The sequence below is a fragment of the Moschus berezovskii genome, chromosome 25, assembly GCF_049115385.1.
Source record: "Moschus berezovskii isolate FMDL1 chromosome 25, NW_MosBer_1.0, whole genome shotgun sequence".
Lineage (NCBI taxonomy): Eukaryota > Metazoa > Chordata > Mammalia > Artiodactyla > Moschidae > Moschus > Moschus berezovskii.
This window is the reverse complement of record NC_142484.1, coordinates 50,679,248-50,703,049: the sequence shown is the minus strand read 5'-3', so window position 1 is coordinate 50,703,049 and position 23,802 is coordinate 50,679,248. Positions and strand designations below refer to the sequence as shown.

The window sequence follows — 23,802 nt, the reverse complement described above, 5'->3', positions numbered from 1 at the left end:
GGCTGCGAAATCACTGCAGATGGTGATTGCAGCCATGAAATTAAAGGACATCTACTCCTTGGAAGGAAAGTTATGACCAACCTAGACAGCATATTAAAAAGCAGAGACATTACTTTGCCAACAAAGGTCCATCTAGTCAAGGCTGTGGCTTTTCCAGTGGTCATGTATGGATGTGAGAGTTGGACCGTGAAGAAAGCTGAGCGCAGAAGAATTGATGCTTTTGACCTGTGGTGTTGGAGAAGACTCTTGAGAGTCCCTTGGACTGCAAGGAGATCCAACCAGTCTATCCTAAAGGAGATCAGTCCTCGGTGTTCATTGGAAGGACTGATGTTGAAGCTGAAACTCCCAATACTTTGGCCACCTGATGCGAAGAGCTGATTCATTGGAAAAGACCCTGATGCTGGAAAGATTGAGGGCAGGAGGCGAAGGGGGCGAGAGAGGATGAAATGGTTGGATGACATCCTCGACTCGATGGACATGGATTTGGGTGGACTCCTGGAGTTGGTGATGGACAGGGAGGCCTGGCGCGCTGCGGTTCATGGGGTCGCACAGAGTCGGAATGACTGAGCGATTGAACTGAACTGATGTGTCTCTTAATTTATAGTTTCTCCTTCTGTTTCCCTTCTTCCTTTTTGCTTGTAACACACTTGCCCTACAGATTTTCTCTGACTTTATTTTGCTGTTTGCATCCCTCTGGTGTTTTTGACCATGTTCCTCTGTCTGTCTTTGTTTTGAAAGAATCCTTCCAAGGCACTGTAATATCTGCTTTTTACCCTATAATTTTATTAGGGGTTTGTAAAATGGTGATATTCAATCATTCTTCATTTCTCAGCTAGAATACTTTAAACAAAAACTTTCTCACGTTGATTTTGGACTGTTGAGTTACTCTTATGTTCAGTTTATCTGAAAAAGACAGTAAATATGCAACTGTTCTCCTTTGTCAGGTTTTAGAATAATAAATTGATTCCCAAGAATCTTTCAAAAGTGACTAATGAGATCTTTGTCCTTTCAAATATCATTGTTCTCCTTTCAAGTATCATTATGAACTCAGGGATTTTTCCCATATTTTATGTGTTCCAGTCCATTGCACGTGTTATTTTGTTGTGGCTGAGTCTGTTCTATTTTTGGTAGTGAGCAACTCTTCAAGATAGCTCCTAAGTGTTTTTGATACTACCCTAGTGGTTTCTGATAGCTTCCTTGCTGTCTGGTATGATCCAACCTTATTTCATAAAATTCTGCCTCAGAACTTGAATTATCACTTTCTTTAGGGAGTGCTGGTTCCTTTTAGTTGGAGAGAATTTTCACGGATTTTTACAGACTGCTATCTGGGTGCTATGTTTATTGATACTAGGTTAGTAATTTATAGGTCTCTTTAAAGATGGAGCTGCTGCTGCTGCTGCTGCTGCGTCACTTCAGTCGTTTCCGACTCTCTGTGACCCCATAGACAGAAGCCCACCAGGCTCCCCCGTCCCTGGGATTCTCCAGGCAAGAACACTGGAGTGGGTTGCCATTTCCTTCTCCAATGTGTGAAAGCGAAAAGCGAAAGCGAAGTCGCTCAGTCGTGTCCGACCCTTAGCGACCCCACGGACTGCAGCCTACCAGGCTCCTCTGTCCATGGGATTTTCTAGGCAAGAGTACTGGAGTGGCTTGCCATTGCCTTCTCCGGACCTAGGAAATACTTTTTTAAAAAAAGATAGTTCAGCATGAGTTTATACTGATAACTTGTTTTTATTTAATATTTTTAGAATTTTTGTTTCTTCTCATGCTATACAGACGTTACTTAATTTCAGAATCATATCAGTATCGTTACTGAAAGCCCTGTAAGGTTTCTTTGTATTTCTTATGTCCTTAGGATGTATTTCACCAAGGATGTGCAGTCAGATTACTGTGTTTTAGAGTTAAGTACTCCTCTGTTTGGTTTAACTCAGTACAGTTTAGGTTTGTTTTTCATTTTGATTTTGAGGAACAACTTAAAATTTTTTTGGTTTAGATTTATTTTATAATCATGTGTAAAAACTTGATATATACGACAAGGTACGTTCAGAGGAGTCTAGTTTCTGGACTGTGTTTGTGCTTAGTCACTCATCGTGTCTGACTCTTTGAGACCCAATGGACTGTAGCCTGTTTGGCTCCTCTGTCCACGGGGATTCTCCAGGCAAGAATACTGGAATGGGTAGTCATGCCCTCCTTCAGGGGATTTTCCCATCCCAGGGATCGAACTCAGGTCTCCCGAATTTCAGGCAATTTTTTTACCGTCTGAGCCACCAGGGAAGCCCACGAATACTGGAATGGATAGCCTATCCTTTCTCCAAGGGATCTTCCCGACCCAGGAACTGAACCGGAGTCTGCAGGTGGATTCTTTACCAGCGGAATCGTAACCTTCTTTCCTTCCTTTGGCGGTAGTTGTTTTTTTTAAAAGCTTTTTGTTTATCTTTCCATTAAAAATTACAGTAGTAATAGAAAATGTCTGTATAATATCTGTGTATAGCTATATATTCTTCCACGCTCTTTTGATATAGTGTCTTACTGTTTGTTTTCTCTACCTTGTTTTATTACTTAACAATATGTCCTGGCTATTTCATAGTAGCACTTATAGATAATGTTCCTCAGAGTTTTGTTTTTTTTTTTTAATTGTGGCCAAATATACCTGTTGCACTAGTGGTAAAGAGACCGCCTGCCAATGCAAGAGGTGTGGGTTCGATCCTAGGGTCGGGGATATCCCCTGGAAGAGGACATGGCTTCCAATCAAGTATTCTTGCCTGGAGAATCCAATGGACAGAGGAGTGCGACAGGCTACAATACTTAGTGTTGCAAAGAGTTGAAGATGACCGAAGTGACTTAGCATGCATGCACGCAAAATAGATATAACATAAAATTTACCATTTGAACCTTTTCTTGTTTGTTTTTTGGCATACCATGCAGCTTGTAGGATCTTAATTCCTCAACCAGGGATTGAACCCAGTTCCCGGCACTGAAAGTTCGGAGTCCTAACCATGAGACCACCAAGGAATTCCCCCATTCCAATCATTTTTAAGTGTGCAGTTCAGTGGCATTCAGTACAGTCACCTTGGTATGTCCTTATCACTGTCCTTCTTCAGCACGTTTTCAGCTTCTGAAACTGAAACACTATACCTGTTAAACAATAATTCCCTGTTCTCCCTTCCCCTCAACCTTTGGCAACCACCGTTCTCCTTTTTTTCTTTCTCTCTGAATTTGACGACTCCAGTACCTCATTTAAGTGAAATCATAGAATATTTGTCCTTTTGTGATTGGCTTCTTTCACTTAGCACAATGTCTTCCCGATTCATCCATGTTGTAACAAGTGTCAGAATTTCCTTCCTTTTTAAGGCTGAATAATATTTCATTGTATATTTATGCCCAACGTTTAGTTTAATCATTCATTCATCAGACTCTTGACTTCTTTCCACCTTTTGGCTATTATGACTATAGCTGCTATGAGTATGGATGTATAAATATTTGTTCCAGTCTTTGCTTTAAGTTTTTCTGGGGTATTCCCAGAAGTGAAATTTCAGGATAGCATGATAATCCTGTTTAGTTTTTTGAGGAACCGCTGAACTGTTTTGTATAGCAGCTGCTCCATCTTACATTTCTGCTAGCGATGCACAAGGGTTCCAGTATCTCTCCATCCTCACCAACACTAGTTATTTTCTGGGTTTTTGTTTTGGAGTGATAGCCGCTGTATTGGGTACGAAGTTGTCCTCATTTTTTAGTTCAGGTCCTGCTGAAGGACATTTACTTTTGAAAGCTGAACTTGCTGTTGAGGTCCTTATTCATCTTTGGAGGGCCCGCAGCTAACATAGTACCTCACACGTAGTAACTGCTAAGTAAATGTCTGAGTGAGTTAACGCACTTCATCAACTGTGGATTCCGGAAGAGGTGGTAGTCATTTGTGGTTGTGTTGTAGAGGTGTCCCTCAGCACATGATCTCCGGGAACTGTCAATAGTTGTGGGTTTGTTGGGGTTGGTAATGGTAGTCCTGACAGGAGTAGCAAAGATACCACTGTCCTGTGAACACCAGTGTTTGCCTTTGCCCTTTTTTTTTGGAGCGGGGAAAGGTCAAAGCGACCTGAAGCTTTCAACATTATGTATTTACCCTTGTAAGTAGGATAGCAAAGTAAAGGAATAAAACAAACCAGCTTTCTTATCTCTAGACCTCTCATTCTCTTTGTGCCTAAATAATCTCATCTCCATCTTTGCCTGTCAAATTCTTTTTTTTTGCCTGTCAAATTCTAATGGTTGTACTTGATGTACCCCTCCAGGCTTCTCTGTCCATGGGATTTCCCAGGCAAGAATACTGGAGTGGGTTTGCCATTTCCTCCTCTAGGGAATCTCCCCGACCCTGGGATTGAACCAGCGTCTCCTGCTTAGCAGGTGGATAGTTTGCTACTAAGCCACCAGGGAAGCCAAATTTGATATATTAATTAACAGGAAAAAAATAGGAATAGATAATAAAACAATGTATGTGGTATCATCCTGTTTTTGTTGAAGAAAAGAAGTGTATTCATGTTCATGTAGAGTAAGTGATCTGGAAAGATTTTTGTCAAGACCAGCAGTGATTGTTCTTGAATTAACACGATTTATTTCTGTGTTCTGTGTTTTTCATTTAATGTTTGTGTTTTCTGATTTTTTTGCAAGAAACACATTGTGTTTTTAAAATAGTTAAATTAGTACGGAAACTTTATTTTTAAAAATCCCAGCTGTCCTTTTTTGTGTAGCTCCCAGTTGCAGTGTCTCAGACTTAGTATTTATTAAATATGTTTTTATCCGAATGACTGAAACTTCAGGAAGAACTTGGTGAATGCCATAAATAGGCATATAGTGCTGAGAGGATTCAAAAGAGAAAGGATCATGTGTGGAAAGGATCTGTTGCAGATTATGTTTGAACTGACCTTGAAAGGTAGGGTTTTGTTGTGTTTTGTTTTGTTTTAAGAGGATACTATAATTTAATACCCCTTTGTACCAGTGATTAACATTTTGTGGATAGGCATTTGCGGAAACGAAATTTCTTTGATTGTATTTATTCTTTAAATTCATGGCTTATATTTTTAGGATACATGCATTATCAGGCAGACTGACTTATTGACATCTTCTCTTTAGGTTAGTATTAATAAGGTGGTTTTCCCTGAGCAAACAACAGCCAAACAGAAGTGGATTGAAGAGCCTATCGTGTGACAGGGAAATCAGCCAGGAACTAGGAAACTTCTAAATTGAAAAACGTGAAAAATACACACGTAGTGGAGAATTAATTGGATTTAGTTATTTTTGACTTTAGGAAAAAAATAAAGTTTTAACAGTTTAATTGATTCTCTTGCATTTTAGATCACTGCACCGGGGGCAGATTCATGTCAATGTTATGGCAAGACCAATAAAATAATGTAAAGTAATTAGCCTCCAATTGAAAGAAATAAAAGAAAAAAAAAGAATGCCTTAAAATGCTTATTTTAAATTAAAGTATTAATTCTGATGAATTTGGTTTGTAAAGTTTTATCTTTTGAGACACTATAATTCATAACCATTCATGAATAAAAAAGTTGTACTTCCTGAAGAAAAGTCAAATTGTATGGGCTGCTTCAGGAGCTCCCCTTTGACCTGAGATAAATATACTCCTGTGATAAAGTCATATTTCTGCAAACTAGCTCACTGAACTCATATTGGGAAACATTTAGTATGCTGTCATAAGACATTAACAAAATAAATTTATAAAAGAAAAGCAAATCTATGGGACTAAAGGTATTTTACAAACGTGGAATTTTTATATATCTATATTCTACCTGTTCCTTCTTGACCCGCACACAGGTTTCTCAGGAGACAGGTAAGGTGGTTTGATATTCGCATCCCTTTTTTATTTTTTTTATTGGAGGCTAATTACTTTACAATATTATATTGGTTGGTTTTGCCATACATTGACATGAATCCGCCCCGGGTGTACATGTGTTCCCTTTCTTGAACCCCCCTCCCACCTCCCTCCTCCCCATGTCCTCCCTCTGGGTCATCCCCGTGCACCAGCCCGGAGCATCCTGTATCATGCGTCGAACCTGGATTGGTGATTCGTTTCACATATGATAATATACATGTTTCAATGCCATTCTCCTGAATCATCCCACCCTCACCCTCTCCCACAGAGTCCCAAAGACTGTTCTATACACCTGTGTCTCATTTGCTGTCTCGTACTCAGGGTTAAGGTGGTTGTTGTTGTTCAGTCGCTCAGTCGTGTCCGACTCTCTGCGACCCCATGAATCACAGCACGCCAGGCCTCCCTGCCCATCACCAACTCCCGGAGTACACTCAAACTCATGTCCACAGAGTCGGTGATGCCATCCAGCCATCTCATTCTCTGTCGTCCCCTTCTCCTCCCGCCCCCAACCTTTCCCAGCATCAGAGTCTTTTGCAGTGAGTCAACTCGTCGCATGAGGTGGCCAAAGTATTGCAGTTTCAGCTTTAGCATCAGTCCCTCCAATGAACATCCAGGATTGATCTCCTTTAGAATGGACTGGTTGGATCTCCTTGCAGTATAAGGGACTCTCAAGAGTCTTCTCCAACACCACAGTTCAAAAGCATCGATTCTTCGGCGATCAGCCTTCCTCACAGTCCAACTCTCACATCCATACATGACCAGGGGAAAAACCATTGCCTTGACTAGATGGACCTTGTTTGGCAAAGTAATGTCTCTGCTTTTTAATATACTCTCAAGGTTACCATCTTTCTAAATTCCATATATATGCATTAGTATACTGTATTGGTGTTTTTCTTTTTGGCTTAATTCACTCTGTATAATAGGCTCCAGTTTCATCCACCTCATTAGAACTGATTCAAATGTATTCTTTTTAATGGCTGAGTGATACTCCATTGTGTATATGTACCAAAGCTTTCTTATCCATTCGTCTGCAGGTGGACATCTAGGTTGCTTCCATGTCCTGGCTATTGTAAACAGTGCTGCAATGAACATTGGAGTACATGTGTCTCTTTCAATTTTGGTTTCCTCGGCGTGTATGCCCAGGAGTGCGATTGCTGGATCATATGGCAGTTCTGTTTCCAGTTTTTTAAGGAATCTCCACACTGTTCTCCATAGTGGCTGTACTAGTTTGCATTCCCACCAACAGTGTAAGAGGGTTCCCTTTTCTCCACACCCTCTCCAGCATTTGTTGCATGTAGACTTTTGGATAGCAGCCATTCTGAGTGGTGTGGAATGGTATCTCATTGTGGTTTTGATTTGCATTTCTCTGATTATGAGGGATGTTGAGCATTTTTTCATGTGTTTGTTAGCCATCTTTATGTCTTCTTTGGAGAAATGTCTGTTTAGTTCTTCGGTCCATTTTTAGATTGGATCGTTTATTTTTCTGGAATTGAGCTGCAGGAGCTGGTTGTATATTTTGGAGATTAATTCTTTGTCAGTTGTTTTCTCCCATTCTGAAGACTGTCTTTTCACCTTGCTTATAGTTTCCTTTGCTGTGCAGAAGCTTGATATTTGCATCTCTTTAAGAATTTTCTGCAGCTTGTTGTGATCCCCACAGTCAAGTCAAAGGGTTTCATATAGTCCATGAAACAGAAGTAGATGTTTTTTTTGGAATTCCCTTGCTTTCTCTATGATTTAATTTATGTTGGCAATTTGACCTCTGGTTTCTCTGCCTTTTCTAAGCCCAGCTTGTACATCTGGAAGCTCTCAGTTCACATACTGCTGAAGCCTAGCTTGAAGGATTTTGAGCATCATCTTACTAGCATGTGAAATGAGCACAGTTGTCTGTTACTTAGAATATTCTTTGGCATTGCTCTTCTTTGGGATTAGAATGAAAACCAGTCTTTGCCAGTCTTGTGGCCACTGCTGAGTTTTCAAATTTGCTGGCATATTGAGTGTAGCACTTTAATTAACAGCATCATCTTTTAGGATTTTAAATAGCTCAGTTAAAATTCCATAACCTCCACTAGCTTTGTTTGCAGTAATGCTTCCTGAGGCCCACTTGACTTCATATTCCAAGATGTCTGGCTCTAGGTGACCACACCATTGTGGTTATCTAAGTCGTTAAGATCTTTTTGGTATAGTTCTTCTGTGTATTCTTGTATACCTTTTCTTAATCTGTTCTTAAAAGTTTATGAAGTATCTGACTCTGTGCAGGACAATATACAGTGCCTCACATAGTTCTTACATCTCTGTGGGGTAGATGTAAACATTCCAGCTTTATTGGTAGAAACCCAAGGCAGTGAAAATTTAAGTAACAAGTCTCCAATCCCATAGCAAATAAATTTTACCTGATATATGTTTGATTTCAAAGCTCTAGCTCTTTCCACTATAATGTGTGATCTCTGTCTTTTAACTGTTTCATTTTTCTTGAAAGGAGCCCTGTATCCAGATGGAACATCTGGAAAGAACGAGGATGATGACATGGTTCCTCCTGGCAAAAACTATACCTACGTCTGGCCAGTGAGAGAAGAGTATGCTCCTGCCCCAGCAGATGCAAACTGCCTGACTTGGGTGTACCATTCACATATTGATGCCCCTAAGGACATCTGTTCTGGGCTAATCGGCCCACTGCTGGTGTGCAAAGAAGGTAAGATGTGTCTTCTCCCCCTCTGTGCCTAGAAACCTCTTCCCAAGTGTGCTGAAGAGTGTATATAGTCTTCAGGTCTTGTCTTGCCCACCCCCAAAGAAAGGCAATGCCAAAGAATGCTCAAACTACTGCACAATTGCACTCATTTCATACGCGAGTAAAGTCAAGCTGAAAATTCTCCAAGCCAGGCTTCAGCAGTACGTGAACTGTGAACTTCCAGATGTTCAAGCAGGTTTTAGAAAAGGCAGAGGAACCAGAGATCAAATTGCCAACATCCGCTGGATCATGGAAAAAGCAAGAGTTCCATAAAAACATCTATTTCTCTTTTATTGACTATTCCAAAGCCTTTGACTGTGTGGATCACAATACACTGTGGAAAATTCTGAAAGAGATGGGAATCCCAGACCACCTGACCTGCCTCTTGAGAAACCTGTATGCAGGTCAGGAAACAACAGTTAGAACTGGACATGGAACAACAGACTGGTTCCAAATAGGAAAAGGAGTACATCAAGGTTGTATATTGTCACCCTGCTTATTTAACCTATATGCACAGTACATCATGAGGAATGCTGGGCTGGATGAAGCACAAGCTGGAATCAAGATTGCTGGGAGAAATATCTATATTTCTCAGATATGCAGATGACACCACCCTTATGGCACAAAGCGAAGAGGAACTCAAAAGCCTCTTGATAAAAGTGAAAGAGGAGAGTGCAAAAGTTGGCTTGAAGCTCAACATTCAGAAAACAAAGATCATGGCATCTGGTCCCATCCCTTCATGGGAAATAGATAGGGTAACAGTGGAAACAGTGTCAGACTTTACTTTTTGGGGCTCCAGAATCACTGCGGATGCTGATTGCAGCCATGAAATTAAAAGACGCTTATTCCTTGGAAGAAAAGTTATGACCAACCTAGATAGCATATTAAAAAGCAGAGATGTTACTTTGCCAACAAAGGTCCGTCTAGTCAAGGCTATGGTTTTTCCCATGGTCATGTATGAATGTGAGAGTTGGACTATGAAGAAAGCTGAGTGCCGAAGAATTGATGCTTTTGAACTGTGCTGCTGCAGAAGACTCTTGAGAGTCCCTTGGACTGCAAGGAGATCCAACCAGTCCATTCTGAAGGAGATCAATCCTGGGTGTTCATTGGAAGGACTGATGCTAAGGCTGAAACTCCAATACTTTGGCCACCTCATGCGATGAGTTGACTCACTGGGAAAGACTGATGCTGGGAGGGATTGCGGGCAGGAGGAGAAGGGGACGACGGAGAATGAGATGGCTGGATGGCATCACCGACTTAATGGACATGAGTTTGAGTGAACTCTGGGAGTTGGTGATGGACAGGGAGGCCTGGTGTGATGTGATTCAGGGGGTCGCAAAGAGTCAGACACGACTGAGCGACTGAAGTGAACTGAACTGAAAAGAAAGAGAAAGAACTCAAATAAAATCAGAAAGGAAAAATGAGAAACACAAAGGATCATAAGAGATTACTATGAACAAATATATACCAACATGTTGGATAACCTATTGGAAATGCATAAGTTCCTGGAAACATACAGACTACCAAGACTAAATCATGATGGAATAGACTCTGAACAGACTGATTAATAGCAAGTAGTAATCGGTAATCAAAAAACTTCCAACTAAGAAAAGTCCAGGAACAGATGACTTCTTTGGTTAATTCCATCAAACATTCAAAGAAGAATTAATACCAATTCTTAAAATCTTCCAGAAAACAGAAGAGGGAGAAACTTTTCCAAACATGTTTTATGAAGCCAGCATTGTGTTGATACCAAAACCAGACAAGGATGCCACACAAAAAAAGAAAAAATACAGGCTAATATTCCTGGTGAACACAGATGTAAAAATCCTCGACAAAATATCAGCAAGCCAGATTCAGCAATACATTAAAAGTTTCACAACCATGATTAAGTGGGATATATTCCAAGTATGAAAGGATGGTTCAGCTTCCACAAATCCATTGAAGTTGTGTGCCACAATAATAAAATTAAGCATAAAAATATATGATTATCACAATAGACATAGAAAAAGCATCTGACAAAATTCAACATCCATTTAGGATAAAAACCCTTAATGGAGTATAAATGGAACACACCTCAACATAATAAAGACCATATATGACAAGCCCACAGTTAAGGTTATACTCAGCGGCAAAAGCTGAAAGCTAATCCTCTAAGATCAGGAACAAGAGAAGGATGCACACTGTTGCCACTTTTATTCAACATGGTATTGGAAGTCCTAGCCAGAGCAATTAGGCAAGGAAAAGAAATAAAAATCATCCAAATCTGAAACAAAGAAGTAACTGTTTCTATTTGCAGATGACATGATATTGCATATAGAAAAGCTAAAGACTCCAGTAAATTTGAGGGATATACAATCAACACACAAAAAGCTGTTGCATTTCTGTACATTAATAATGAATTATCTGAAAGAAGAGTCAAGAAAGCCATCTCATTTACAATTTCATCAAAAGGAATAAAATATCTAGGAATAAATTTAACCAAAGAGGTGAAAACCCCATATATTGAAAATTATGATATTAATAAAAAAATTTAAGAAGACAAAAATGAATGGAAAGATATTTTGTACCCATGGGATTAGATGAATTAATATTGTTAAAATATTCAAGGCAATCTATAGACACAGTGCAATCCCTATTTCAATCTCAATGGTATACCATTTTTACAGAAATAGAAAAAACAATCTCAAATTTGTATGGAATCACAAAAGAACCTGAATAGCTAAAGCAATCTTGAAAAAGAACAAAGCTAGCGGCATCGTGTTCCTTGATTTTATTACAAAACTATACGAATTCAGGCTTCCCTGGTGGCTCAGACGGTAAAGCATCTGCCTGCAGTGCGGGAGACCCGGGTTCGATCCCTGGGTTGGGAAGATCCCCTGGAGAAGGAGATGGCAACCCACTCCAGTACTCTTGCCTGGAAAATTCCATGGACTGAGGAGCCTGGGAGGCTACAGTCCATGGGGTCGCAAAGAGTCGGACACGACTGAGCAACTTCACTTCATACTAATTCAAGCAGGACCATACTGGCATGAAAACAGACACAGAGATCAATGAACAGAATAGACAGCCATGAAATAAGCCCGTGCAGGAATATATATTTCCTTGGAAGGAAAGTTATGACCAGCCTAGATAGCATATTAAAAAGCAGAGACATTACTTTGCCAACAAAGTTCCATTAGTCAAAGCTATAGTTTTTCCACTAGTCATGTATGGATGTGAGAGTTAGACCATAAAGAAAGCTGACCACCAAAGAATTGATGCTTTTGAACTGTGGTTGGTGTTGGAGAAGACTCTTGAGAGTCCCTTGGACAGCAAGGAGATCCAACCAATCCATCCTAAAGGAAATCAGTCGTGAATATTTATTGGAAGGTCTGACGCTGAAGCTGAAACTCCAATACTCTGGCCACGTGATGTGAAGAAAAGCCCCTGATGCTGGGAAAGATTGAGGGCGGGAGGAGAAGGGGACGACAGAGGATGAGATGGTTAATGGCATCACCGACTGGACGGACATGAGTTTGAGCAAGCTCCGGGAGTTGGTGTTGGACAGGGAAGCCTGGCGAGCTGCAGTCCGTGGGTTCACAAAGAATCGGGCACAACTGAGTGACTGAACTGAACTGCCTCATTCCTCCCTTCTAATCATTTCTTTTCCTTCTTGCTGCATGCTTTTGTCACTTAAGTAGCTACCGTATGTCAGCTTTCCCAACGTGAGGTAAGACAGGGTTTCTAGTTACACAGAACAGATCTGGTGGGGAAGGTACATATACAAATAGAGATGAAAGTAGGAGGTAGCCAAGCTGTCCTGGAATTATAAACAGCGCTTTGGTTTACTCCTGATCTCACTGTGTTCCCAGAGCAGCTCAAGGCTGTGTGCCTACTGCTGATCACTTTTATTGAGTGTTTTTCTCTTGAAAAGACTAATGCTTTTCATTCCTTTGGGGATTGCATTTTATCAAAGAAGCCACATTTTTTTCTGCACAAAAATATTACAACCCAGTGATTTTTGCTAGTTTTTCAGCTGTGCTAGAGTATGTATTACCTTTGTTTCTGGTTCTGCTGGGCTCTGCAGGGGAGTGTCTTTCACCGGTGTTTCTGTTTTTCAGCGCTCAATGGATACCTCTTTGGGAACTTCCCTGAACCTGATATGTGCGTTGGTGAATCAGTGTCCTGGCACCTATTTGGGATGGGGAATGAGATAGACATCCATTCCATCTATTTTTATGGTAACACCTTCATCAGCAGAGGGCATCGGACTGATGTCGTCAACCTGTTCCCAGCCACCTTCCTGACAATAGAAATGATAGTTGAGTATCCTGGAAAGTGGATGATAACCTGCCAAGTCAGTGATCACCTCCAAGGTAAAAAGGATGGAGGCCAGTGTGGAAATGCTTACAGTTGGTACAGTTAAACCACACAGTCAATGGTGTTCATTCAGTGCATGCTATTGGATGGATTCTTGTCTGTGTTATATTTATTCCAATTAAATATTCAACATAGGAAAATGTATAATGCCTATTTGGCATCTTATTGACATATATTTATTAATTAATTACCTCCTTATGAACCAGGTAAGAGGTGATTGAAAAAATTGATAAGACCTTCCTGGAACCTGGAATCTAGTAGTTAAATATAGTTACACATTTACAAAAGAATAAAATGTGAGGCAGAATGATAAATGCTCTTTGAGCTTTGTCACTTAACTGGAACAGTCAGAGAGACTACCTAAGGAGGGGGTCCCTAATCTGAGCCTATAAATATGGGTAGGAATTTGATAGATGAGGAATAAGAAAAAGGCTTTCCGAGTAGGGGAAGCAGCATGAACTGGGAAAAACACATGGGCAGTTCTAAATAGAATAAAATTTACAATCAGAAATGGGAATTTCTAGATAATCTGGACCAACCAGAAAGGGATTTCTAGATAATCTGGGCTACTCCCCTATCCAATTCTTGAATTCCCTTTTGGACATCTCTTAAAAAAATTTTTTTTAAATTTTATATTGGAGTATAGTTGATTTATGTATGATGTGTTAGTTTCAGGTGTACAGAAAAATGAGTTATACATAGTCAAACATCTGTTCTTTTTCAGATTCTTTTCCCATGTAAGTTTCCCATATTACAGAATACTGAATATAGTTACTTGTGCTCTACAGTTGGTCCTTGTTGATGATCTATTTTATATGGAGTCGTGTGTATAGCCCTAGCCTAGTAATTGTAGCAGCCCATTTCATCTCTGGGCTGCTCTGTGAGAGTTCTTCTTAATATTGAGAAGCAATCCAATGACAGGTGCAAAATCCTTTGAAAGGTGAATGATAAGCATTTGTTGACTTAAATACCTGTTGAATGATTCAGTCCAGGTTCCTTGGGACCACATGGAATAAGTCTACTTAGCTGGACCTTAGGCTCATGTCAGAGGAGTGACGAAGCAGAAGTTTTAGAGAGGCAGTTTGGGCCTCAGGGGAGCAGTTTTGAATGGCAAGGCTAAGGAACGTCTGGAAGGTAATGCATGCATGCATGCTGAGTCCCTTCAGTTCTGTCGACTCTTGGCGACCCTACAGACTGCAGTCCATCAGGTGCCTCTGTGGGATTCTCCAGGCAAGAATACTGGAGTGGGTTGCCACGCCCTCCTCCAGGGGATCTTCCCAACCCAGGGACTGAACTCACGTATATTACTTCTCCTGCATTGGCAGGTGGGTTCTTGACCTGGGAAGCCCCTGGAAGGTAATAGTGAGCCCTTTTAGTTCATTAGACACAGTGATTTAGGAAGATTTAGGAAGCTAAATATGTCTTCGTGCAGAGAAGATTCAGTGAAGAGATTCTGGCTACTGGATGCCAGTTAAGAAATATTGGCAACATTACAGATATGACATATTACAGGTTTGGCCTAGGAAGAGAAAAAGAAAAATGTTATCAGTTGGATAAACATGGAGTAAATAATGTATGATTCAATTTGGATCATAACTACACACAGTCACTACAAGGACAGCTATGCAGCACTTCAGGGCTGCTTTCATAACACGTTTTTATCCCCCTCAAACTTAAAGCAAACTTCAAACTTGTCCACTAGGTTATTCCAGTTAAATTCAATCGGCAAATGTTGAGTTGCTCAGTTAATACGTATCAGACACTCTCCTGAGAAGACAAAGGTGAACATGACAGCTACCATTCTCCACCCCGACTCCAGACTTTATTGAGGTATAATTGACAAAGAGGAATTGCATATGAATTCCTTGATATTTTGATATAAGGTGTAAACTCTTTAAACTACACACAAGCTAATTAATATATCAACCACCTCACATAGTTAAACTTTGTGATGTTGGTGATGGTGAGAGCACTTGAGATCTCAAAGAATACAAAGTTTCAGTTATGCAAGACAAATGGGTCCTTGAGATCTAATGGTGACTACTATCAACAATACTGTGTTGTATACTTGAGATTCCCGAAAAGGGTAGATTGTAGATGTTCTCCACAGAAGATCCTTAAATTTGAAAAGAAATTAGTTTTTTTTTCTTTTTTTAAAACATTCTTTTATTTTAACTGGAGGCTAATTCCTTTACATTATTGTATTGGTTTTGCCATACATTGACATGTATCAAGGCATTAGCAGCCATTTGAAATTAGTTAGATTCTTAAATTTGGCCAGTAGTTGTACACGTAAGCTGGAATACAGTACTGAAATACAGCATTTACTAAATTGTCCATACCCTCGGAGAAAATGTTTAGAATTGGAAGATATATATAATTCAATTTTAAAATTAGCAATCACCTCTAGAGATAATGGTGTGACATTTTGATGAATATCTTCCCTATTTTCTAGACCTTTATATATAAATACATAGTCTTTCCAAACTTTACAGTTTGATAACTGAACAACAGTATCACTTGATTACTATTAACGTTGAACTTTTTTGTTTGTTTGTTCTTGGGCCAGTAGTATTTCTTTTGTGAATACCCTATCAATGTTTTGCTCATTTTCTGTTGAAATATTTACTTTTTTCTTTCTTATTTATCAAAGATATTTACGTATTAATCTTTTGTCATATGTGTTAAAACACTCCTCTACCCACTGTTTACTTTTACTTTTAACTTTGTTTATGGTTCTACTTTCTGTACAAAAGTTTGAAATGTCCATGAAGTCAAGTGAATCAGTCTATTCTTCCTCTATGACTGCTTTTGGAGCATTTGTACATTGGCTCTTGGTTTTCCTCTGTTTTATAGCTGGCATGCTGGGGCAATACAATGTTGGTAACTGCAAAAGTGGTATTTCTCACCCCAAGATGAAGGGTCAACAGAGACACTACTTTATAGCGGCTGAAAAAATTCTTTGGGATTATGGTCCTCAAGGCTATGACAAATTCAGTGGTCTTCCCCTAAAGGCCTCTGGCAGGTAAGCTCTCTTTGCTGATGTTTCTGAGCCTCTCATAAGAGAGGCATCTGTTAAGCTTTTTGCTGTGATCTCATTTGTGTTCCAGGCACTGTTCTCACGAGTACATACTGCATAAATGGCATAATAGCATCATTTAAGGAGCTCTGAGTCCCATAATGTATATGCTGCTGAGAATTGTAGATACAATTGTATATACTGCAGATAACTGCAGAGTATCTCAGAGCTATGGTTTTTCCAATAGTCATGTATGGATGTGAGAGTTGGACTACAAAGAAAGCTGACCACTGAAGAACTGATGCTTTTGAACTGTGGTGTTGGAGAAGACTCTCAAGAGTCCCTTGTACAGCAAGGAGATCTAACCAGTCTATCCTAAATATTCACTGGAAGGACTGATGCTGAAGCTGAAACTCCAATACTTTGTCCACCTGACGTGAAGAAGTGACTCACTAGAAAAGACCCTGATGCTGGGAAAGATTGAAGGTGGGAGGAGAAGGGGACAACAGAGGATAAGATGGTTGGATGGTATCACTGACTCGATGAACATGAGTTTGAGTAAGCTCCGGGAGTTGGTGATGGACAGGGAAGCCTGATGTGCTGCTGTCCATGGGGTCACAAAGAGTTGGATACAACTGAGCGACTGAACCGAACTGAACTATTGCTTTAAGATTTGCGGGCAAAATCAAAGCACTGGATTCATGTATTCATCCATCAAACACTTCAGAAGCATCTACGATGTGCAAGCTGCAGCATAAAGTGCCATGAGAGTTACTGAGCTGACAGAGAACAGACTAAGGTCTTCCACGTATTAAGCAGACAATTTTGAAGGGGGAATAAGTCAGGACTCTATTTCAGGGAGATGAAACAGCCAAGGAAGGTTACCTTTTTTGGTTCAAGGACAGCCTGATATAAGTGAAGCCCCTTCTGCCCAGACTTCATATTCCTCCCTGTCCAGTACAATGCCACTTTGCCCCTTCAAAATCTAACTCTACTGTAACTTCTTAAGTAAAGTCTCACTGACACCTGAATAATTTTCTCTGGGCTTCCATAGCATGTAATATTTTTCAAATTGAATCTAACAATTTATTAAGTGGATGAAGACCCATGTGACGTTTATTGTAGGATCATATGCAAATATGTCTGGGAAAGCATTACAAAAAATACAGTATGATATCAACAAGTATTGCTCTTACCCTATAATCCTTTTCATGTTTGAGGGAATGTTTAAAAAATTGTCTTTTTGATCAATATGATTCTTTTTACTTCCTTCATTATAAATTTCATTCATTCTTCCACCAAAGTGATAACATTTAACCTTGCCTAAAGAATTTGTGTGACCACCTATGAAAAACTCTTTGATATCAACATTCCCTATTGACTAGCATTTTCCCATAAACAGAATAGTGAAAATTAACATTGAGAATTATGTCTTAGAAGCCTTCCAAAATTAGAAAGCACCTTATAAAATATGAAATATCAAGCTATATTCAATGGATATTTAGTGTAATATGTGAAAACACTATGTACTAAGTGACATGAGAGATGTAGGAAGGTCTAAGATAATGTCCCCGATCTCAGGTACAGAAAGAAGCTGAATATACAGGAGAAGAGAAGTGACTTTGCAAGTTACAAATAAGATTAAGATGAGCTGTCCAGACAGTGAGTTCTCTGGGCATGTAGAGAGAGTGAAGACAGCCAGAAATACGTCACAAAAGAAGGGAAACTAAGGTAGAGTCTTTTGAATGATAGAATTTATGCAAGTGAATTTGAAAGAGAGGGAAATTTTAGATGCAGGGGTTACTGCAAAGCATCTGCCATAAAGCAGAGTGACGAGAGCAGAGTGAATGACAGGTGAGGGGTTTGCGTGGGGCATGAGCACTTCCACAGAGCAGTGGAGAGAGGGCCGGAGCAAACCGGATGTCCTCTGCAGAGGTCCTCCAGTCTGTCTGAGCTTTACTTGATTGGCAATGGGAGCAACTGGAGAATTTGGAGCAGATAAGATGACAATGAAAATGACTATTTTAAAGGTTTTGGAGTATCAGTGCGTATGCTGAGAAAAAAACTCAAGGGAGCCAATGTGAGATAGAGGATGCTGCACAGATAGCTAGGAGGTTGATACTATGGTCTAAACACAAGGCGAGGAGCACACGCATGCAGTGTGGTTGTGGGAAGAAAGGAAAGGAAAAGATGAAATAAAGGTGAAGAACAGGAAGGTTACACAGTCAGGATGAACAAGATAAGAGGAAGAGGCAGAAGAAGAAGACACAGCCGGCATGTCTGCAAGAGCGGTGGTACCAGTGACAGAAGCAGAGGAGGGATAGTACTCGTTGGAAGTTATGTTATTGTAATTCACAAGTTTGAAATTTGGTATTTCGTGTATATAGTTTATATGGTAACTCCACTGATTAACCTACTCGGTTCACTAGATACTCCATTCCTTAATCATGCCAGATATCAGAGCTTACTATTTGCAGAGACTATTCATAGTGACATCAGCAAGAGAGAGAGGGATGCTCCTTCTGCAAAGAAAACAGTTAGCGCTTTGTTACTTTGTAGGACGCCATCTGGGACTCCAATATTGGTAAGTAAGGAGTTTACCTGTGCCTCCTTCGGTTGCTGGACCTCTGGGGAAGAAAGTACAATGGCTAAGAGAGAAATGAGCTTGAGCACCAAAGAGCTTCTGAAGACTTTTAAGGCTGGTTGACTATTTCTGGGAACTTGGCTGAAGACTGTGCTATCTTTTCTGGGGAGATGGGTGGATGAATGGGCTAAGACAATACAATAAAGCTCCATAATTAAGGCATTTAATTATGGATGTGCAGAGGTGTATTCCCAGTCAACTCCCTTCTCTTTCCACAGTGACTCTGAGCTCTACTTCACACAAGGCGACAACAGAATAGGAGGGAAATACTGGAAGGCTCGGTACACAGAGTATGTTGATGCAACTTTTACTCGAAGAAAGAGATTCTCTGAGGCAGAAGCCCACCTTGGAATTCTGGGTACAGTGAAATATCTGTCACATTTGGAACGAGGGAGATGTTTCAGTGGGACGTGTAATCTAATAGGGAGTGACTCTTCTGCTCCCATTCACTTCTCTGTCTCTTTTCATCTCTTCTCCCTCCTCTTTCAACATTTCTCAGGTCCCGTCATCAAGGCAGAGGTGGGTGACACTCTATTAGTGACATTTGCCAACAAAGCTGACAAGGTCTACAGTATTTTGCCCCATGGTGTGATCTATGACAAAGCTTCTGATGCAGCCCCAAACGTAGATGGTAAGTCCTAGTGTGTGCCTTGGGAGGATCCTGGGCCCTTTACTTGCCAGCCCTGTGAGCTTGAGCAGCTTTTTCAACTTTCTGAACCTTACTGTTCTCCTCTCTCAAGTACAGAGAATGATGCTCACCTCACAGGGCTTTGGGAAGGGATAGATGGGCTTCCTTGGTGGCTCAGACAGTAAAGAATCTGCCTGCCATGCAGGAGACCTGGGTTCAATCCCAGGATCAGGAAAATCCCCTGGGGAAGAGAATGGCTATCCATTCCAGTATTCTTTCGTGGAGAATTCCATAGATAGAGGAGCCTGGGGGGCGCTACATACAGTCCATGGGGCCGCAAAGAGTCGGACACAACTGAGCGACTATCACTTCAGACAGAGTTCAGGACAGGGTCTGGCGCACAGTAGATACTTAGGAAATGTTAATGCCATTCCTTTACTCTCAGTCACATAATAAATCTCAAAGTGGGTTACTTTCACTGTCTCACTCCTCTAAGATGGAGAGTTTTCTGCTGCAGTTGCATGGGATTCTCTGGGTAAGGCTAAGGGGAAAATCTGATTTCCGACATTTTGTTGAAATGAAACTCTTACACATGGGCTTTGCTTTGTCTCTATGGGCAGATATTTATTTAAAACTTTTGTGGGCTTAACATCACATATGTATCCCCCAGTCACAGAGTATGTAGCACAGGCTGTCTACATGTAAGAAGAGCAGCTTCTACCCAGTGGCTGCAGGAACTGTACTTCCATTCATAATAATGTTCTTGGGAAATCCTGGCGCTGTGGGAAGCCTTTCTCATCGCTATAGCAGACACCATGACTCCTGAGATACTTCTTTATTCCCAAGTATGAGGCTGGTCCCAGTCCAGAGCAGGCTTTGCGGTGCTGGGGAGGGAACAGAGAAGGAAAGGATAGAGGCAGTATTCCCCAATTCCCTAGTCTTCCCCACCCTGTACCCCCTGCCTGCTGCAGCAACGTCTCCTGTGCCCGCATTCTCTTCCTTGGTCAAAATGCTCACGATGACTTTTGCAGAAAGAACCGTAATGACAGCTGAAACCTGTTGTACATCTCAGAAAACTTACTGCGTACCTGTTTGCAAGCCCTGGACAAAATGCAGGAAGTCTCTGACCTCAGTCTAGTTGAAGAGATTCAATGTGTTCATTTGACAATACAATGTGAAGGTCAAGTAAAAAGTCTTTGGAATCAGCCCTGGGTTTAATCCCAGATCTGCCATTTACCAGCTTTGTTACCTTGTGCCTTTGCTTACCTCCTCTAACTTGGAGTTATTTGGGTTATTTCCTAGTTCAACCTTCTAGATTTAAAACTCTGTAAAGGTAGGTCTCTTGTTCAACTTCTTGGGGTATCCTCTAAAGGGCCAAATATAGTAAATTCCACATCATAGAAGGTATTAAATGATATTTTATGGATTTACATTGATATATAAATGGGTAATTATCAGTCTTTAAGATAATTTAAAGACAATTATCACTCTTTTAATATTTGCTAAACTTGAGATTTGAGTAAGAAGTAGTATCTATGAAGATATTAAGTATAAACTGTGAAGAAGATAGTCCTTTGATATAAGCATCTATCTCGTAAAACAGCAGATGGTGGCACTGACCTCTCTGATAGCATACAGTGGAAACAACTGTCCTTCCACAAAGCACATCATCAGACAGAGACGCACCCTGAGCTGGAAAACCCAGTCTGACAAGTTTCTCATTCCTGGTTGTTGCTTTGAATAGCTGTTTTACTTGTCTCCGCAGGATTTCTGAAGCCAGGGGCACATGTTAAGCCAGGTGAGATCTTCACATACAGGTGGACGGTGCCTGAAAGTGTCGGCCCAACAGCTGATGACCCACCCTGTCTGACTTATCTTTACTTCTCAGCGGTTGAACCAATCAAGGACACGAGCTCTGGCCTTGTAGGGCCTTTGCCAGTCTGTAAAAGGGGCGTTCTCAATGCTGATGCGACACAGGTAGGCCTTAAAGGTCGCCGGGCTCACAGGGTTGTCTGTGAGGGAGGTCAGGACTGTGGCTAGAGAGTGAATAGTAATCGTCCATTACAAAAAGGTGAATTTTTTCCTCAGTGCTCTGGAAATCGACTTCTACATAATGAGGATTTTATTTTATTTTTCATAAATTTAAGATGCAAATTTTTATTTAAGTTAATTTTACTGTAAATTGAAGACCTGAAAGTTACTGATGCCTATGCAGAAAGCCAGGATCTCTGCTTGTTTGGCTGGAATTTGGTGACTCTTTCGCTGGGCATTGCTTTGATTCTACAATCTCCGGAGACCTATATAGAATGTAAATTGGGATATTTTGGGGGTCAGGGGGCAGATTTTCTCAAGGGCTTCCCAGGTGGTGCTAGTGATAAAGAATCTGCCTGCTAATGCAGGTAGACATAAGAGTTGCAGGTTAGATCCCCGAGTCAGGAAGATCCCCCGGAGGAGGGCATGGTAACCCACACCACTATTCTTGCCTGCAAAATCCCATAGACAGAGAAGCCTGGCAGGCTGCAGTCCATATGGTTGCACAGAGTCGGACAAGACTGACGCAACTTAGCGCGCATGCAATTTTCTCAAATTTGTCTACACATTAGACTTACCTGCCGCCCCACCTTTTAAAAAAAAAACCTGGAGCCCTTTTAGACATCCTTTATTCAGGTGTTTCAGACCAATTAAGTCAGAATCTCCAGGTGATTCCAGTGTGCAACCAAGTTTGAGAATCACTGTAGCTCACCACTATAATGTAGGAGTTAATCACTATGACCAAAGAAACAAGAAAACAAGTAGATATTTTCTTGCAAGTCCCAATTTAGAGGCTTTAGATTAAGCCACACTGATTGCGGTGGCAAAGCATAGCATTTCAAGCTATATCTGCTGCTGCTGCTGCTAAGTCACTTCAGTCGTGTCCGACTCTGTGTGACCCCATAGACGGAAGCCCACCAGGCTCCCCCGTCCCTGGAATTCTCCAGGCAAGAACACTGGAGTGGGTTGCCATTTCCTTCTCCAGTGTGTGAAAGTGAAGTCGATCAGTCGTGTCCGACTCTGCGACCCCACGGACTGCAGCCTACCAGGCTCCTCCATCCATGGGATTTTCTAGGCAATAGTACTGGAGTGGCTTGCCATTGCCACTCCGTCAAGCTATATCTACATGATATTAAACACACTGATAGAAAGAGGGAAAGTCAGCAACTTAATCATTTTGAATTACTTTACCAATCAGAAATAGCAGGCTATTTGTTTAAATGGTATATTTTATATTTGGCATTAATCCTAGTTCTGTAGAAAAGAAGAACCATTAGGATGTATATATAGATAGAAAGAAAACTATGATAAGGAGCAGGCCCACATGACTATGGAGGATGACAAGTTTCAAGATATGCAGGGCGAGTCACAGAAAGAGACTCAGGAGACCCAAAAGGGCAGCAGGGTCTTGAAAGGAAGAGGCTGTGTTTGAGTTTGAATTCAAAGGCAAGCAAAAGATGATGTTCCAGTTCAAAGGCAAGAAGAATCCCCTTTTACTTGTGAGAGGGTCAGATTTTTTGTTGTTCTCTTAAGGCCTTCAAATGACTGGATGAGGCTCCCCCACACTAGGGAGGGCAATCTTCTTCACTTAGTTGCTGAATCAAATGTTAATCTCATCCAAGCACACCCTCATGGAAATATCTAGAAATATGTTTGACCAAATATCTGGGCACCCGAACTAGTTGACACAAAGTTAATCACTACACAGGGTCCTATACCTACCTTCTAGCCTCCTCCTGGGCTAATTTCCCCTTTCACAGACCCAGTTGCCGTACAGATGACTCGGATGATGAGGCTCTCCGACCGAGTCCCTCTCAGTGGTTCCTTCTCATCCTGTGGACAAACACGGCCACGGTTAATAACAGTTAACACCAGGCACTTAGTATTTGCTAGAGGATGCGTCAAATATAGTATCAAATTTAGCCCTCCAGAAAATATGAAGTAGGGACAACTCATATCCTCATTTTGCAAATGAGGGAAATAGGACTTGGAGAAGACAAGTCATTTCTCTCGGTTGTCATAACATGTAAGCAGAATGGCACTAGAACCCAATATCTTTCCAAATATATTTGATCCCTTATTCCCCCTCCAGTTTTAATATTTTATCTTGAAAAATCTTAAGCCTACATTGTTTCTTTCCATAGCCCATGATCTAAAACTATTGCCTTCTAAAACACCATGTGATAAAAGCAGTAAGTGTCCATAAGGTATAGTAAGAACGTAAAGCAAAGAATACCTTACCTTCAATGAGGAGTTAAGAAAGCATCACAGAGCTGGGACAGCTAAGCTGCCCCTTGAAGTTGGATTCGGGTGGCATACCATCAGTGTTAAGGGAGAACACGCATCAAGGTCAGAGGCCTGCTGAACACAGCAAGTTCAGATTGCTGCAAGGATCTTGGGCTTGCTTTGGTTCAGGTGTCAGGAGGGAACGGCCAAGAGATGAGGCTGAAAAGGTAGGCAGGGACCAATCACTGTGAATTGCATTGTATTGTCCATATTGAGAAGGAGAGAGATGTGA

General features: G+C 40.9%; 1 protein-coding gene and 1 long non-coding RNA gene across 10 annotated transcripts in view; one reads left to right on the top strand and one right to left on the bottom strand.

The window, feature by feature from the left end:
* The window catches only part of LOC129557796 (ferroxidase HEPHL1-like), a 109,377-nt gene that overhangs the window by 67,831 nt on the left and 17,744 nt on the right, over positions 1 to 23,802 (top strand). For all 8 annotated transcript variants that reach the window (XM_088832068.1, XM_088832066.1, XM_088832067.1 and 5 more), the window contains 6 exons: positions 8,352 to 8,564; positions 12,704 to 12,958; positions 15,819 to 15,987; positions 18,844 to 18,983; positions 19,125 to 19,256; positions 21,019 to 21,230. In XM_088832068.1, coding sequence (XP_088688194.1) covers positions 8,352 to 8,564; positions 12,704 to 12,958; positions 15,819 to 15,987; positions 18,844 to 18,983; positions 19,125 to 19,256; positions 21,019 to 21,230 — 1,121 coding nt within the window. The remainder of the gene's footprint in view (positions 1 to 8,351; positions 8,565 to 12,703; positions 12,959 to 15,818; positions 15,988 to 18,843; positions 18,984 to 19,124; positions 19,257 to 21,018; positions 21,231 to 23,802) is intronic.
* LOC129557799 (uncharacterized) lies at positions 13,662 to 23,600 on the bottom strand. 2 transcript variants are annotated; one of them, XR_016036330.1, is made up of 3 exons: positions 23,526 to 23,600; positions 23,007 to 23,117; positions 13,662 to 14,481 (listed from the first exon to the last, which is right to left on the bottom strand). It is a non-coding gene; the product is annotated as an uncharacterized LOC129557799 (long non-coding RNA). The 2 variants fall into 2 exon arrangements; XR_008686298.2 differs by lacking the exon at positions 13,662 to 14,481 and adding an exon at positions 20,035 to 20,137.